The 17,530-nt window shown below is 49.4% G+C and overlaps 1 protein-coding gene across 1 annotated transcript in view; it reads left to right on the forward strand.

Annotated features, from left to right (window-relative positions):
* Positions 1-17,530, forward strand: part of Slc22a1 (solute carrier family 22 member 1) — a 28,733-nt gene that overhangs the window by 7,049 nt on the left and 4,154 nt on the right. The window contains exons 2-9 of the mRNA XM_021221624.2: positions 1,494-1,597; positions 2,042-2,196; positions 4,178-4,346; positions 5,710-5,824; positions 5,945-6,051; positions 8,846-9,060; positions 11,527-11,635; positions 16,522-16,634. Of these exons, the coding sequence (XP_021077283.1) occupies positions 1,494-1,597; positions 2,042-2,196; positions 4,178-4,346; positions 5,710-5,824; positions 5,945-6,051; positions 8,846-9,060; positions 11,527-11,635; positions 16,522-16,634 (1,087 nt within the window). The remainder of the gene's footprint in view (positions 1-1,493; positions 1,598-2,041; positions 2,197-4,177; positions 4,347-5,709; positions 5,825-5,944; positions 6,052-8,845; positions 9,061-11,526; positions 11,636-16,521; positions 16,635-17,530) is intronic.

Consider the following 17,530-nt stretch of genomic DNA (forward strand, 5'->3'; position numbering starts at 1 on the left):
TCCCCTCCCCTTCCCCCACTGTTATCCCCCAACCCTGGCACATCAAGTCTCTGCAGGGCTAGGTACATCCTCTCCCACTGAGGCCATCCAAGGCAGCCCAGCTAGGGGAATGGATTCTACAGACAGGCATCAGGTTTAGGGACAGTCCCTATAGAAGAACTAGGGGAAAGACTGAGGGCCCTTGAAGGGGATAGAAACTCCACAGGAAAACCAACAAAGTCAACTAACTTAGACCCCTGGGAGCTCTCAGAGACTGAATCAACCAAAGAGCTTACACGGACCCCTTGTCCCCCACATATATAGCAGATGGGCAGCTCGGTCTTCATGTGGTTCCCCCAACAACTGAGTTTCATTTTCATCTCACCCCAATTGTTTGTTCCCCCCCCCCCCGCCTGCTGTTAAGCCTCCAGGGGAATCACCACAGGCCAGGAAGACCCTTGCCTTTCCCCTCCAGGCCTCTAAGCAGAGGTGCACATCTAGGGCTGTCCTTTGTCCCCTAATTCTTCCCCTAGCTTTTCACACGCAGGACTCCCCCTACCTCTCACACTCTACCCAATGAAGCTCCCTGTGTCTTGCCTCAGTCTGGGCTCTTCTGTTTAATTGCTTCTTTAGTGATGGAATTCAGTTAAGTATATAATAGCTATATGCTCTGACAAACAAGACTTTTTTTCTTTTTGACATAGGGTATTACAGAGGACAGACTGGCCTTGAACTTACTTTGTAGCTGAGGATAACCTTGAACTCCTGATCCTCCTGCCTCTACTTTCCTGTCTATACTAGTATCATAGGCACAGCCCACCATACTGGGCTTTGCATTTCCTTTGTTACATGACTTTGCACGTGGCTGTGTTTCTTTGTGTGTATGTGTGTTTGTGTGTGTGTGTGTGTGTGTCTGTCTGTCTGTCGGCCTGCCTGTCTGTGTTTGCACATAGGTGCTTGCCTATAGAGGCTAGAGGTTGGCCATGAGTGTCTTACTCTAGTGCCATTCATCTTATTTAGCGAGGCAGGGTCTGCCTCTGTGTGTAGAGCTCTATATTTTGGCTAGCTTGGCTGCTCAGCAAGTCCCTGGGAACTGCAGGTCTCCTCTGCCCAGCATTAGGGCTACAGTCATACACTGCTGCACCCAGCTCTGTCTGTGGGTGCTGGGGATCTGAACTCTGGTCTCCACACTTTCGCACTTTACTCCCTGAGCCATCTCCACGGGCCTTGGTTGTATTTCCCTATGGAGAGATGTCCTGGCAGCCACAACTCCTCTGAGCGTGTTTATCGGTTCTTGCTCTTGTTAGAATGATGTCCAGTGACAGCCAACAGCAACCGTCTTCACAGACACAAAGGTTTTGGAAAGAAGCTGGGCGTGGCGGTGCTAGGCCTAGGCTGATGTTTTAGACACAACTGATCCCGCCTGGGGAGATGAACTTCCATGTGGCAGTCTGGTGGAGGATGGAGTAGGCTTTCCCATGATTCTCAGCTGTGTTCTCTCTCCACTGCTTCAGTTTAACCTGGTGTGTGGAGACGCCTGGAAAGTGGACCTTTTTCAGTCCTGTGTGAACTTGGGCTTCTTCCTGGGCTCCCTGGTTGTGGGTTACATTGCAGACAGGTAGGTGAAGGCGGTCCACTTGAGCCAGGCTTTGGAGAGTGGACAGGGATGAGGGGTGTGGCTGGCCAGGATGTATTGCAGAGGGCGGTACAGGCAAGATGTGACAGTTGGGGCTTCAGGCTGCGGGGACTGTCGCAGGGAAGCTGGGCAGCTGTACAAGGGGCACACAGATTGCATGGAGGCGCAGGGCTGAGAGAATTGAAATGTTATGCTTTGAGCAGGGAGGTGGCTACGGGGCACTTTGGTTTGCAAGCAGTCAAGTCTCATCTCTTTGTGGGTCTGTGCTTATGCCAGAGGTGGGCATTCTAACTTAGACATGTGGAGTTTGGAAATGTGTTTAACTGGTCTAGGAGATGCACAAGAAGGCTGTCAGGTAGACAAGGGGGTATATGCATGCTTGACCCCAATTCTTAATTCCTTCCATGTACCTCTCTGTCTCTGCAGGTTTGGCCGTAAGCTCTGCCTCCTGGTGACCACTCTGGTCACCTCCCTGTCTGGCGTGTTAACAGCGGTGGCCCCAGACTATACATCCATGTTGCTCTTTCGCCTTCTGCAAGGCCTGGTCAGCAAAGGCAGCTGGGTGTCCGGCTATACCTTGAGTAATTATACAAGGGCTGGATGGGGCGGGTGTCCCTGGGTCCATGACAGATGGGGATGAGGGATGAGGTAGTGGTGGGATACAGCAAGGTGAGTCAAATGTAGGCATGGAGGTTTGGGGAGCAGGGGATGTTTGTGGGATCTAGGAAAGGGAATCAGGAGAGAGAGAGAGAGAGAGAGAGAGAGAGAGAGAGAGAGAGAGAGAGAGAGAGAGAGAGAGAGAGAGAGAACTAGGGCCGTTATTGTATAGGTATGAGACCCCTTTCTCTCATCTGTCATATTTGGCAAGGAGTGTGCAGGAAATGAGGCAGGTAAAAGACAATTTTAATGTTGTAGAGAGAACAACAACAACAACAATAACAAACCAAGCCAGGCTACAGATATATCTGACTTGATAAAAACCTAGGAGGACATGAGATAGCCATATATCTGAATATGGGGACAAAAGGAGGTTTTGCCTTGAGAAATAGTGCCTCACTAGTGAGGGTCAGGTAGTACAGGCTAGCCCATGACACCTATATGTTGAGCAATGGATTAAGAAGGGCAGCTTGGGGTTGAATCCATATTCCAGGTCTGAGTAGCTATAGGATTTGGGGCAAGACACATCGTCCCTCTGCTTTAGTATCTTAGAAATGCAGATAATAGTGTCGCTTTCAGACTGCGGATTGTTTTGAGAAGTAGGTGTGTTGCTGTGTATCCAGCTGACCTGGAGCAGTGCCAGGGATGTAACCCCCTCTGTGAATGTGGCTGGTGCCGCCTGTAGGCACAGTGAGTGGTAGGGGCTGGGGCACTGAGGTAGATAACATGTCCCTCTGCCTCTTTGGCTCTCAAGGCTATGAGAGGGGCCCACAGAGAGATGCCAAAGTAGATTTAGCTGGCTATGGTAGGAGTCTCAGAAGACCTCTGTCCCCTGACGCTTCTGTTGGTTCCATGGCACTCTACTCTGTCCCCTCTTGGTCACTGGTGGCTCTTTCTCAGTCTCCTTTCTTGACTACTTAATGCAGCAGGACCTCAGGACATTGTGCTCCTGAAACTCCAAGCTGGTTCCTCTGTGGACCTTCCTTGGTGACACACACCAGTCTCCTGCCAGCTGCTCAGGTCACACACCCCATGACTCCACCATCACCTTGTATCCCCATATCCCTACAGTGAATCTTGTTACTGACTTTCATTCCTGGCGCTCTGCAAGCCCCAGGTTTTCCTGTTGTCCCCTTACTCCTCTGCCTTTGCACCAGACTCTCCCCATCACCTGGCTCTCCGCACAGTCCCTTTACCAGACAAGTATGGCATCCTGGCCACCAAACGATGCTCCTACTGTATCTGTGAGGCTAAGCTGCTCCCCTTCCCGGTGACTCTGTCCCATCCACTCAGTTCCCAATAATCCCATGTAAAACAGTGGTCCCTCTGCCTCGGAGCCATCAATATCCCTCCCTTGCTATCTCATGTCTTTGTAATGGAGTCAGCAAATGTCACATTCCCATTCTACGCCTCCCATCGGGAGGGAGAGCGCCTTCCACCTGGGAACAAGAGACTCCACTTGCCTTCCAACGCCCAGAGCAGAGCCAGGTTCCCGAAAGGCATGCTAAGGTACTTAAGAGTTATGAGCCAGAACTGTAAGAGAATTTCCTAACTCAGCTTGGAGTTTCTATGAATATTTGGGGAGGAGAAGCTTAAGCCTTGGAGTGTGGCAGGGGAGACATAAATAGCATGTAAGAAGACAATAAGGGGAGCATCAAGAGAAAACCTAGTGACAAACTGGCCAGGCAAACCTGGGGGCCCAGGGTGAGTGGCAACGGGCCGGGAAGAGGCCAGCAGTGCAGACTTTTATGAGGAGAGGGGAGAAAAACGTACAGAAGCAGACAGGAGCAGAGGCGGGTGAGGTGAAGCCAGTGGCTAAAGAGAAGCAGGAACTGGGTTCAAGCCTCACTCTCAGTCTTTCTTCCCTGGGATGTCCCTCTGACCTCCTTTTTTTTTTTCCCTCAGTCACAGAGTTTGTTGGCTCCGGCTATAGGAGGACGACAGCCATCTTGTACCAGGTGGCCTTCACAGTGGGGCTAGTGGGGCTTGCCGGGGTGGCCTACGCCATTCCAGACTGGCGCTGGCTCCAGCTGGCAGTGTCCCTGCCCACCTTCCTCTTCCTGCTATATTACTGGTAATAATGCTTCCCCTGCCAGAGACCGGGATGGCTCTGCGTGACCTTTCTGTTCCACGCTGTGTCTGCTTGCAGGGCTGGGCTCTGGGGTCACAGAGAGCTGTGTGCTGACCTTGGCCACTACACAGGCCACCTTCCAAGAGGCATGAGTCTGCACTGTCACTCCTGCCCGCCCGGCGCTTACCCGTCTTCCTCTATCATAGCTATGCATGTCATTCTTTTGATGTGCCCAGAGCTCCTCCCAGTGCGGGTTGCATTCCTTACACGGAGCACCCCACCCTCAGATACAAGAATGATACCACAGGAAGATTGCCCGTCTCGAAGGGTTTGCACCTTCTTCCAGAAACCCAAGGCCAAACCCACCACAGGGAGAATGGCCTCAGGGAGTCAGCCCTGTACCTGCATTTAATGGTGTGCTACCCAGAGGCCCTGGGAAACCTTGGAGATAGTCTTCCTCGTGGACTATCTAGCACAAAGATGACAGACAAGAGGATGCTTTACTGTCATGGCTGCCACATCCTTCAGTCCCCAGCGCCCCTTGAACAACACTGCTTTAAGTCAGGTCATTTCTCTTTGCTGCCTGCTTTCCCTCCCTCCCCCCCTTCCAGGCTCTCCCCTGCCTGTCATCTAGCTGCAAAGCACAGCAGGCACTTGGTTTCAGTTAAGAGAGCTTACAAGTGAAAGAGATAAATGGCAGGGCTCTCCACTGGCAACCTTCCCTAGGGAAGATGCACGCAGAGCCATTCTAAAACATGAACAGCCCCAATGAAGTGCAGTTTGTTTGTTTGTTTGGACACAGAATTTCCCTGTATAGCCCTGGCTGTCCTGGAACTCCTGTAGTTGTAGACTAGGCTAGCCTCAAGCTCAGATATCTACCTGTGTCTGCCTCCTGAGTGCTGGGAATTAAGGCACGTGCCACCACTGTCTTTAGTGTCCATCTTCACAAAGTATGTGCTTTGTGGGCCCGAGGGAATTAGCAAACGCACAGAGCTAGACTGTGCTGTGAATGGAAGACGTCGCTGCAGGGAAAGGGCGGATCTTACTTTAAGGGACACTGGGCTAGACCCAGATTCTGCCTGGAAGCTGTTGCCTGGGTGATGGATGGGGTCTGAGGAGCCTTTCTACCAGACCATGGCATTGGAGGCTCAATCTCTGAGCCTGCTACTTCCCAGTCCTGTGTAGACAGAGTGGACATGGTGATGTATGCCTATAATCCCAGCACTTTATTAACAAGCATCTCGGGGAATCACAGTCCTTGAGGATTTTGGGCTGCTCTAAGACATGCATAAAATCACTCTTGCCAAGGGTTAGGTGGGGGCAAATTCTTAGGAAAAGGCCCTGAAGTTATGAACTGTGTCTGCAGGTTTGTCCCAGAATCCCCCCGGTGGCTGTTGTCCCAGAAGAGAACCACTCAAGCGGTAAGGATAATGGAGCAAATTGCACAGAAGAACGGGAAGGTGCCTCCTGCTGACCTGAAGGTATTGAAGTTCAGGGGTTCTCCTCTCTGTGGGGTTGGGGCATGATCTACCTGGGGCCCCTCTTTGGAGGACTGTCATGTGCACACAGACCAGGTGTAGTGACGCCCGAGTCTCTCACAGATGCTCTGCCTCGAGGAAGATGCCTCAGAGAGGCGGAATCCTTCATTTGCAGACCTGTTCCGCACTCCCAAACTGAGGAAGCACACCCTCATCCTGATGTATCTATGGTGAGCATCCTTCCTGCACATCCTTTGGGGCTTGGTCTGCTGCTGTCCAAATGTTGGGTACCAATGAGCTCTTGCCCGGCGAGGAGCTGAGCACAGTCCTGGCATCTGAGTCTTCGAAAGGCCTTTCTGCTCCCTTGTTTTTAAGAACGGGTGAGAGATTTAATACTGAGAAAAGGCGAAGAAGCACGAAGAGTGTCTGAGGCTACTCCAGTCTAAGCATCCGAGGCTTGCCTAGTTTAAGTGTCTTGTCTTCTGGGCCAGCTGAATCTTGACTTAGTGTGGAGCAGGGGAGAAGGTTCCAATAACTTAGTGCCTTTATACATCCTTCCTCACATCTGAAAACCTTGTGACCCACTTCTGGGTTCTCATGCATCCTTTGTTCATGGGTAGCATGCAGATGTACTTCTTTTCTCTGCCTGCCAAGGGCAGTTTGTGGGCCCCTACCTGCTTTCATGAGGAAGAATTCTAGAATTCTACCTGTTACCCCAGGACATCAGATAGGTCTCAACACATGGCTGTCTTCACAAAACAAACTGAGTCTTAAGCTACTCCCTTAGTAGCTAAGACCAAGCTGCTAGGCTCTGGGCCTCCTCTCTTACACAGGAACTGCCCTGAACCCTGTTTGCTTTCCTGTGGTTAGTGGAACACAGAGGCAAGCTAGTAGATTACCTGGCACATAGTAGGTCTGTGGTAAATGTTTACTTAATGAGTAATCATGGCTCCATGGATCGCTCTGATCTTTTTAGACACCGGGCTCCCCACTCTTTGGTGTCCTTCACCTCCTTCATTGAGGTCCCGCGCTCAGCCATGGGTGTTACAGCTGTTCACGTGGCTACCCTGTGCTTGACTCAGGAGTGTGTCTCCTCCACGTAGCACCGGTGATCCACTGCAGATGGGAACAGTGGCTTGCTCTGCTGTCCTGCCTAGGTTTCTCATCTGTATCACAAACACACTCCTCCCAAGAAGTCGTCTCTAATCCCTAGCTCCCGTCACATGGCCCCTCCGCGAGATCCATATAAACTTGGCCTCGAAAGCGCGCGAGGATCCGCGCGGTTTCTCGGGCGTACTTTCCATCCTGTGGGGAGCACTGAAAAGGGTCACCCCGTGTCCCACGGCAGCCTGCGTCCACCCCACCTCCCTGGGGCTGCGCATGTCAAGCCCGTGCTTTCCACTGGCTTCTGAACCCGTCGCGAATGGAGCTGTATTCTTTCTTGTGACCTACTTGGCCTCCTATAGCTCAGACCCAGGACGACTCTCACCATCTCTCTTTTACCCTCTCTACTTGCTTAGTGTGTGCGTCGTGAGTCTGTCTGTCTGTCTGTCTGTCATGTCAATGGAGGCCCAGGGTCAGTATCAGATATCTTCTATCACTCTTCACCTTTATTTTTGAGGCGGAGCCTCTCCCTGAATCTGGAGGGTGACATCCCATCTAACTGCCTGGCCAGCTAAGTCTCATGGATCTTCCTGTTTGTGCCTCCCCAGTTCTGAGGTTGCAGAGTGCACCCCATCACACTGACTTTTCACAGTGGTGCCGAGGCCTTGTGCTCATGCTTGTACAGAAAGTACTTTGCCAAGGGAGCCCACACCTGCTTCTTCTTCATTACGGCAACCCAGAGAGGTGGGGGGCGCTGCTTCCACATCTTGGTCATGTGACCAGATGAGAGTACCTGTAACAGTCTGTGTCACAGGGAACTCATCGGTAGTGTGAGAAGCAGCACGCCTAGCTCACAGGAGTCTGGAAGCAAGTGAGACAGACAATGTATAAAGCTGTGGTGGACAACAGCGGCAGTATTTTAATATAGATGCAATTCCAGGTTTGGCCAAAAGATGGCAGCACTTATTCACTGACTGCTTGACCAGTTATACAGTTTTGTTTTTTTTGTTTTGTTTTGTTTTTTTTTTCTTAACTGTGGTGGTGTGGGACTGAAAGCCATTCTTCATGCTGGGATGCTAGTTTCTTATGGATTAAAATCTTACCATGCTAGGCCAAGTTTTATGCAATGGTGGCAGTTTCCAAAATAGTATCATTACCCCTTAATGACACGCGGGTCCCTCTAAGTTGGGACTTGAGCAGCTGATTTAATGTCTTCATTGACTTGGCGACATGATGTTGCCAGGCTTCCCTGGAATATGGATGGGGTTGGTGTGGTGGGAGAAGAGAGAACATGAATGGTGACTGACAAATCAGCTCTGTGGAGCCAGGGACCTAGCTAGCCAGGGATCTTTGACTCAGGAAGGATGGCACTGACGGCCACCTTTGCTGTGTGACAGGAGCTACACTAGGCTCATTTGTCTGCTATCTCAGTAAATATTCACAACAGAGCAATCTCCTAGAGGCCATCTCTATCCCACTCACAGACGAGAAGATATACAAAGTGCACAAAGTAACCTGAAGCCAGGTCTTGTGGCTAGCTTGTTGCCTGCGCCTGTGCCTGCGCCTGCGCCTGCGCCTGCGCCTGCGCTCTAGTCTGTGGCCTGAGTGAGTGCGATGGATGACTCTGTGTGGGGCTCCGGGAAAGTCCCAGATACCTGAACTTGAAGCAAGTAGGAATATCCAGTTGCAATCTCTCTCCGTCTTCCTGTTTCAGAGATCCCAGGAGTGGGGGGTCGGGGGGGGGAGAGTTTTAAAAGTAGGTGTATTGGAGATGCCTGTGAGACACACTGTCACATCTGTGGGGGCACAATTTCCTTTCAAGGATCTTCCTGTCACCCCAGGGTGTCTTGTACCGTGTGACCCGCCTAGCTGGCTGGATTCCTTGGAGCTGGCTTGCGACTTGTCATCTCCTCTTTGCAGGCTCTCTTGTGCTGTGCTGTACCAGGGCCTCATCATGCACGTGGGGGCCACCGGGGCCAACCTCTACCTGGACTTCTTTTATTCTTCTCTGGTGGAATTCCCTGCGGCCTTCATCATCCTTGTCACCGTTGACCGCATTGGCCGCATCTACCCAATAGCGGCATCAAATCTGGTGGCGGGGGCAGCCTGCCTCCTCATGATCTTTATCCCACATGGTAAGTTGTCTGGTTTCGTCGCTTCCCAGGTGACCGCACTGTGGGGACAATGTCGTAACCCTTTGATAAGCTTCTGGAACAAGAGCAAAGGCAGGGCGTTACCTTGGCTAGACTTGAAGCAGTTTTAGATTGAGGTATAGTAAACATATAACAAGCGCGTTCTAAGTGAATGAATGACTCGATTTGTTAAGCATACGCATACCTGGGCTGCAGAATTCATGATCAATTCCACTGCTCTGCCAACCACCCTTCCTGACCTCTTGCGCAGATTAGCCCAGGAACATAAATGGAGCCGCGCTGAATGCACCCTCCCCCCTCCCAACCTCCTGTATCCACTCTACCTGTGAGGCGTTTCTATGCTGTCACACGACTGTGTAGACTACTGTTTTCCTTAATATTGTCTTACTCTCTATATGAACATCACACCGTGGGATCTCCCCCAGTGATCATTGCCCGTAGTGTTTGTCCACTGGGAGCAGAGCTATGCCACAGATTCCTTCTTGGTGGACGTGGGTCCTTTGTTCCCTTGGGGACATGTCTGTGAGCACACCGGCAGAATCCACAGGGACATCCGAGTTTAGCTTCCGTGGACGCCTGACAGCTTTCCAAAGATGGGCCAGGCCACTTTCTGCTTCCTACAGAGACATGGATGGGAGTGCCCCAGTTGACCCACGCCCTCTGTAGCTCTTTGTCCTGCAAGTCTTCAATGGCAGTCAGGTGGTGGGTCAGCACTGCCTCATAATTCTCACAACCCAAGACAAACACTCTGTGTAGAGGGTCCAGGCAAAGTGACTTGAGGTGGCTTTAATTTGAGCACATACATTGCCTTGCGTGGTGGAAACTATAGATTCCTATGAAGGCAGAGGGGCTATCCCTCCTCCCCACACCCTTTTATTGCTGGCGCCTGCACTGTAAGCCTGGTGAGTCACATTGGCAGTCTCTCATGCAGGGAGTTATGGAAAAGATCTGCACATCTTGGATTTTCTCAAGAGTCATTCTGGTCAGGACATGAAAGTTTTGTGTTCTCTCTCTCTCTCTCTCTCTCTCTCTCTCTCTCTCTCTCTCTCTCTCTCTCCCCTCTCTCCCCCTCTCCCTCTCCCTCTCCCTCTCCCTCTCCCTCCCCCCCTCTCTCTCTCTGTGTGTGTGTGTAAGGAAATCTCTGTGGTGTCTCTGAAATAAGACCCCCCCTCTCTTCTCCCTCATCTCCTTATTCCTAGAATTCCAACTAAGATTTTATAAACTGCATAGCATTGAGGTTGGGAAGGGGAGTGTAGAGGGTGGAGGCCTTTTATTTTTACTTTTTTATTTTTGATGGTCAGAGCTAGGGCATTGCTGATCCCAGGACCCTCCTGGCCTTAGCACCTCCACTGGCTCTCTCCCAGGTCCACCTGCTGTGGTGGTTCTTTATGACCTCCATAAAGCATCTTAGGGCATTTCAGGCAGTGGTGGGTTCTGGCGCCTCATCAGAAAGATCCACGTACACAGAAGTTTAGCTAAGTCACTCCTGCCAAGGCCACCAATGTTTTGCTCCCAATATTGGGCTACAGTTGGTGTCTCCAGTTAACTCTGGGCTCTATGCCACCTGTTCCCCTAACTGTCCAACACTCGGTGCTCAGATGTGAACTGTTCCTTTAAGGTCAAGGACAGCCCTGTCCCAGACACCCACATGGCCCGTCCCATTCCACTTAGGTTTAGCAAGGTCTCCTGATCTCCATGGAATCAATGCCAGCATGTTCCAGTGGCCTAATTGGTGTGGATCTTCTTTGGGCAGAGCAGTAGAGTCGAGATCATGTTGTGCCCATGGGCAAGAAGTCTCCATTCTTTTTGAGAAGACATCAGTGAAGTCAGTGTCTGGGGACAGGGCCAAGATGACATGTGTGTAAATATAGAGACTTTCTTAGGGAGGGGACCTGGGTCAGAGTCATGGGTGCTTGAGCTTTGGTGGCAAGGTAGGCCGAGCAATGCGTGATGAATCTCGATACCCTCCCTCCCCTTTCCCCATACAAAAGCTCCCTTTCTTTGCTTGGAAATGAAGTCCAGGTTGAGGCTTAGTTCAAGGGCTACACCATACCACCTGTGCCTCAGGTACCGAGCTAACAACATCATCCTGTGTAATAATTACAAGCCAGAGTTTCATTGCTGTGGCCAGACTGGGCATTTGTATTATCCCTGACTCTCACAACTGCCTGCAAGCTGTGTAGATTCACTCTACGGGGGCTCAGCAAGCTAAGGCACAGAGAAATACATAGCCCATTTCTGTTTGGCACGACTGGTGGAGGCAGACACTTCAGTCTTTCTTCTGCACAATGTCATTAGCAAGTCCCCCAGGTCACTTGGGCATCCGTTTACTTACCTAAGTGAAGATATAGCCAAGGGAGGCTGTCAGTGGTCCTAACTAGCCCAGTTTAGTCAAGCTTCTCCTCTGTCAGCTCCAGTTCATCCAACTATCTTCTTGTTTCTTCCTAGAGCTGCATTGGTTGAATGTGACCCTCGCTTGTCTTGGCCGTATGGGAGCCACCATTGTGTTGCAGATGGTCTGCCTAGTGAATGCTGAGCTGTACCCTACATTCATCAGGTGAGGCCACAAATGGGGCTAGACACTGAAATAGCCACTGGATAGCCAGGCAGAGAGCAACATTTCTTTTCTCTTTCCTTTTCCTTTTTCTTTTTATTGGATATTTTCTTTACTTATATTTCAAATGTTTTCCCTTTTCCTGGTCCCCCCCTCCTGGAAGCCCCCTATCCCATCCACCCCCCACCTGCTTCTATGAGGGTGTTCTTTCACTCACCCATTCACTCCCACCTCCCCTGCCCTTGATTCCCCTACACTGGGGCATCTATCGAGACTTCATAGGACCAAGGACCTCTCCTCCCATTGAGGTCTGACCAGGCCATCCTCTGCTACACATGCAGCTGGAGCTATGTGTACTCCTTTGTTGATGGCTTAGTCCCTGGGAGCTCTGGGGGTCTGGTTGGTTGATATTGTTGTTCTTCCTATGGGGCTGCAAACTCCTTTGGTCCTTTCTCTAACTCCTCCATTGGGGTTCCCAAGCTCAGTCCAATGGTTGTCTGTGAGCATCCATCTCTGTATTTGTTAGGCTCTGGCAGGGATGGCCTCTCAGGAGACAGCCATATCTGGCTCCTTCCAGCATGCACTTCTTGGCATCCGCAAGAGTGTCTGGGTTTGGTGGGTGTATATGGGATGAATCTCCAGGTGGGACAGTCTCTGGATGGCCTTTCCTTCAGTTTCTGCTCTACACTTTATCTCCATATTTGGAGAGCAACATTTCTAAGGCGTCTCTGTAAGAAGCCTGCAAGCGTGGGGCACTGTGTTAGTTTCTTTCTGTGCTGGGACAGAATTCTCCACCAAAGCAACTTAAGGAAGGAAGTGTTTATTCTGGCTCACGGTTCAAGGAGGTACAGTCTATCATGGTTGGGAAAGCATGGTTTGTCAGCACGGGAGGCGAGCCAGGAAGTAGAGAGTAAACAGGAAGTGAGGTCAGACTAAAACCAAGGCCCACCCCTAGTGACTGGGTTCCTTGTTTGTAGAGCAACGATGAGTGAGTGATTCCCCTGTTACTGGATCGCCTTTGCTTCTGTTGGGTGTGGTTCTTTATATGTTCTGCATATCAGGCCCTCATCAGATGCTGGACTTGTATGTGACTGTCTTCCACTCAGAAGGCTGCCACTCTGTGGCCTGCAGCCCCAGTGAGCACAAGTTTTACATTTTCACATAGTCTAGCATCGTTTTTTCCTCTTGCTGTCCTGCTTTGGTATTGAAGAACTCTCTCTTTTCCCTTAAAGTCTCAGATTCATAGAGTGAAAATGGCTTTTTATGAAATACAGCTTGGTGAGTTTGGGTGATGAATGGGTCACATGCACGTATATATTTACACGTATTACTCTTCAACTTTTGGCTCTGTATAGTTTTGCTTTCTCCAGACGGTCAGCAAATGAAAGGCTGTGACATGTAGACTGTTGCTTGGCTTCTGCAAATGATTGTGATGGGCTGTATTCACTTCACTGCACGTGTCAGTGCCTTGTTCTTTCCTGAAAAGTATTCTAGAATGTGAGTGTTCTAGTACCTGCTTCTCCATCCGTGCGTGAACCTAGCTGCCAGCATACGGTGATAACGGGTCAGCCACTCTCAATGTCCTAAAACCTTTGAATGAACACGTGTTTGAATCTGGTGAACAGAGTAATGGGATTGGAGGGTCACAGTTAGATGGACATGTGTTATTTTATTTTATTTTCAAGACAGGGTTTCTCTGTGAACTTTCTCTGTAGATCAGGCTGGCCTTGAACTCAGAGATCCACCTGGCTCTGCCTTCCAAGTGTTGGGATTAAAGGTGTGCACCACCAGCAGTGGGCTGTGTTTAGTTTTATATTTATAAAAACTATTTTACAAAGATGCAGTACTTTTTTTGCATCCTCCAGGCATATGTAGAGGATGGAGGTCAGTGTGTAGTGTGGCCACTTTGAGGTCCTCCTGGGAGGTCAAGACATCATGGTAGCTCGGCTTTCCCTAGTCCCAGATGATGGTCAGTGTCTGCGCACGAGCTCATTGCCACCAGTATTCTAGGAACTTAGTTTCAGAGTTATTTAAAACACATGTATTTTGTGTGTGTGTGTGTGTGTGTTGTATGTGTGTGTATGTGTGTGGGTGAGTGCCTGCATGTGTGGTTTGTGTAAGTATATGTGCCTGTGTGTTTGTGTGAGTATGTGTGTGTGTATGTTTGTGCATGTGCGTGGTTTGTATGTGTGTGTATGTGTGTGTGTGAATGCTTGCATGTGTGGTTTGTGCAAGTATATGTGCCTGTGTGTTTGTGTGAATATGTGTGTGTGTATATGTTTGTGCGTGTGTGTGGTTTGTGTGTGTGAGGATGTGTGTGTGTTGTATATGTGTTTGTGTGGATGTCTGTGTGTGTGTGTGTGTGTGTGTGTGTGTGAGTGCCTGCATGTGTGGTTTGTGTAACTATATGTGCCTGTGTGTTTGTGTGTGTGTGGTGTATGTGAGTGCTTACATGTGTGGTCTGTGTGAGTGTGTGAGGATATGTGTGTGTGGTGTATGCAAGTGCTTACATGTTTGTGTGAGTGTGTGAGAATGTGTGTGTGTGTGTTATATGTGTGTGTGCTTGTGTGTGTGTGTGAGTACCTGCATGTGTGGTTTGTGTGAGTATGTGTGTCTGTGTGTTTGTGTGAGTATGTGTGTCTGTGTGTTTGTGTGAGTATGTGTGTGTTTGTGTGTATGTGTATAGGTGTGTATGTGTGTGTGTGTGTGTCTGACCTCTCCTTCCACCTTCTCCTTCCTCCGTTCTTGGGGATCGAACTGAGATCATCAGGCTTGGCAGCACGTGCCTTTACCTGCCGATCCTTGTCTCTAGCCCTAGGCTCTCAACATGAAGGGAAGATTATTTTAATTGTGAAAGCAACTACTTTATTTGACATTTTAAAAAATGGCCATTATCATAACCTGCTCTTGTTTAGAATTTGGCTAATTACCTTAAAATTTCCTCCCCATGAATAATGTATTTCTTCTTTCTTTGTTCTTGTGAGAATGTCTAAGAAACACTCTAGTTCCCAGTCTGTCTAACGCCTGCAGCCCACTGAGCCAGAAGACACAGATGACGGCGGCCTACTCTTTGCTTTCATCTGCCAATTCCTTTATTAGAAGAACATGGTTTAGAGTCTTTCTTGTAAAGAAATTGCTTGGTCTGAGCACAGGGAGATGAAGGAAAATTAAGGATACAGTATTTTCCAGGCCTTCCAGGGGGGGCTACACAGTAAGACCCTTTCTCAAAAACCAAATCAAAACAAAACAAAATGAAACATCAAACCAAGAAAACAACAAAAATTCAGAGAGATATAGATATATAGAGATAGAGATATATAGATATAGATAGATATAATAAATAGGTGGGAGACAGACAGATAGATAGATAGATAGATAGATAGATAGATAGATAGATAGATAGATAGGATCTCCCATGTTAGTATTTTTTAGCCCAGAGTCTAACAATGAAAGAGCCAGGACAAACATGTCTACTGCCACAGCTACCAGATTCAAAGAAATGGTCTATCAAATGTGCTGTGTGTCACTAAAATGATCAACTTTTAAGGAAAGGTCTGTCTTAACCCCTTTTTTTCAGAGGTTTTAGTCTATACTCACTTGACCCTGTTGCTGTGGGTTTAGGGCTTGAGATCTCAAGACAGCACAAAACATTATGGCCAGAATGTGTGGCTAGAAAGAAAAACAGAAAGGACCGGGTCCCCATCTCCCACTTCAAGGCATTCTCCTGATAACCAGCCTTCTTGCAATTAGGCCCTACCTCCTTTAGCAGTGGTTCTCAACCTTCCTAGTGCTCGGACCCTTTAATATAGTTCCTCATGTGGTGACCTCCAACCATAAAATTATCTCATTACTAACTTACAAATATAATTTTGCTAATGTCATGAATTGTAGTATAAATATCTGATAGGCAGGATATCTGATATACAACTCACAAAGGGGTTCATGACCCACAGGTTGAGAACTGCTATCCTAATGGCTGCATCAGGCAGTGACCAACTGTGTCCATCAGACAGTGACCAACTGTGTCCATCAGGCAGTGACCAACTATGTCCATCAGGCAGTGACCAATTGTGCAACACGCAGGCTTATGCAAACGCTTCCCTAAATAATAGCAGTTACCAAGCCTGGTCCTCTATGGAGGCGGCCTATTGCCACCTTCCTAAATGACCCTTTCCACTGTGTGTAGGATAATGAGCCGTCACAGAAAGTAGGAGAGGAAGCTGGATGGCCAGGAACAGCCTTAAGCCCTGTGCCTATGCATACACAGCCATGCGAGTCCCAGTATTTATAGTCAATCGAATCAAATGCATGTAACAAAAGACAGTCATTTTGGCTGCCTGTTACTCTGTAAGCACTCCTGATTCAAAGAAAGACTCTTTGAACTACACGACCCCTTCTTATTCACAGGGATGTCTGTGCTGAGTATCCCTCTTCTTCACACTCTGGGCACCAGACTCCTTTGGTGTTGATAGCAGGCATTGGTATTCGGTATGAATCTGGGTCTTACTAAACTTAGCCACACACAGATACTGTGTTCTCTTCCCAAGTGATAACATATCACAGCCCTGGGACAGGAGTGGAGTGCAGCTGCAGTTTAAGTCCGAGAACACGTGTGCTTGCTCATCTCCGTCGGCCTGTAGCTGGCCTCTAGGAGAGTGAGGGCTGAGCATCTGAAAGCACAAATGCAGAGGCAAGTTGTCTTTTTCGGCCGTCTGAGCAGTGATCAGTCTGTACCCACCTCCGCTCTAGCCTGCCGCCTTCTCTCCGCACAGCTCTTCCCACTCCTACGGGGTTTGGGGGCCCTGGCTGATCTCGTGCCTGCTCTAGGATGCTGTTCACACCTTGAAGGTGAAGCATGCATGTGATCTGTCTGGTCTCTGTCTTCCCAGGAATCTCGGGATGATGGTGTGCTCTTCCCTGTGTGACCTAGGTGGGATCTTCACCCCCTTCATGGTGTTCAGGCTGATGGAAGTTTGGCAAGCCCTGCCCCTCATTTTGTTTGGTAAGACTTCATGGGCTATTCCTTGTTTTCATCTGGTGGAGGGCAATTGTGTGAGCACTGGGCAGTTGCTTGTAGATTGAGTGTCAAGGGCGGAGCATGGGCTTCGACTGTCTCCTGGCTCATTCTACCTCAAATTTCAGGAACCAGTAAGATGCAATTCCCATTAGTTGCCTGAGATTTTCGTCCTGTGGTTCCAGAATCAATCCATCATGCACTCCATAGGCTGATGATCCTTTGACATAATCTACTTTCTAATGCACTGGATGTCTAATTTGCAGGCCCTGAGTATGTCATTGCTAGGGGTAGGATTGTGTTGAATGACTATCCCTTTCTGAGTGTGATGCCACTCATCCATCATCCCAGCACACTGAAGGCTGAGAAAGGACAACCCCAGGATCAAGGGCCTGCAAGGGCTGTGCATGAGACCCTGTCTCAGAGAGCCCAGTGGGGAAGGGCACAAAGAGACGTGGGAATCAACAGTGTTCTGGGTGCTCTCTGCTGGTAAAGCTGGGCTGGTGAAAGAAGATGGAAATACTCTTTCTGTCCCCAGACCTAGAGCAGGAGGGGTCCAAGACCTGCTTACCTACCAGCAGAAGGATAAATGTCTGGTTGTGGGAAGAGAAATGCCAGGCCTGGCACAGGCCAATGCATGGGAAAGACAAAGGAGGGAGGAAGTTAGAGTGGATAGGAGAGAAAGGAGAGGGAAGAGAATAAGAAAGGCAGAAACAGAAGGAAGGAAGGAAGGAAGGAAGGAAGGAAGGAAGGAAGGAAGGAGGGAGGGAGGGAGGGAGGGAGGAAGTTAGAGAGTGGATAGGAGAGAAAGGAGAGGGAAGAGAATAAGAAAGGCAGCTATGGAAGGAAGGAAGGAAGGAAGGAAGGAAGGAAGGAAGGAAGGA

This window comes from Mus pahari, chromosome 21, assembly GCF_900095145.1.
Source record: "Mus pahari chromosome 21, PAHARI_EIJ_v1.1, whole genome shotgun sequence".
In the NCBI taxonomy this organism is placed as follows: Eukaryota; Metazoa; Chordata; class Mammalia; order Rodentia; family Muridae; genus Mus; species Mus pahari.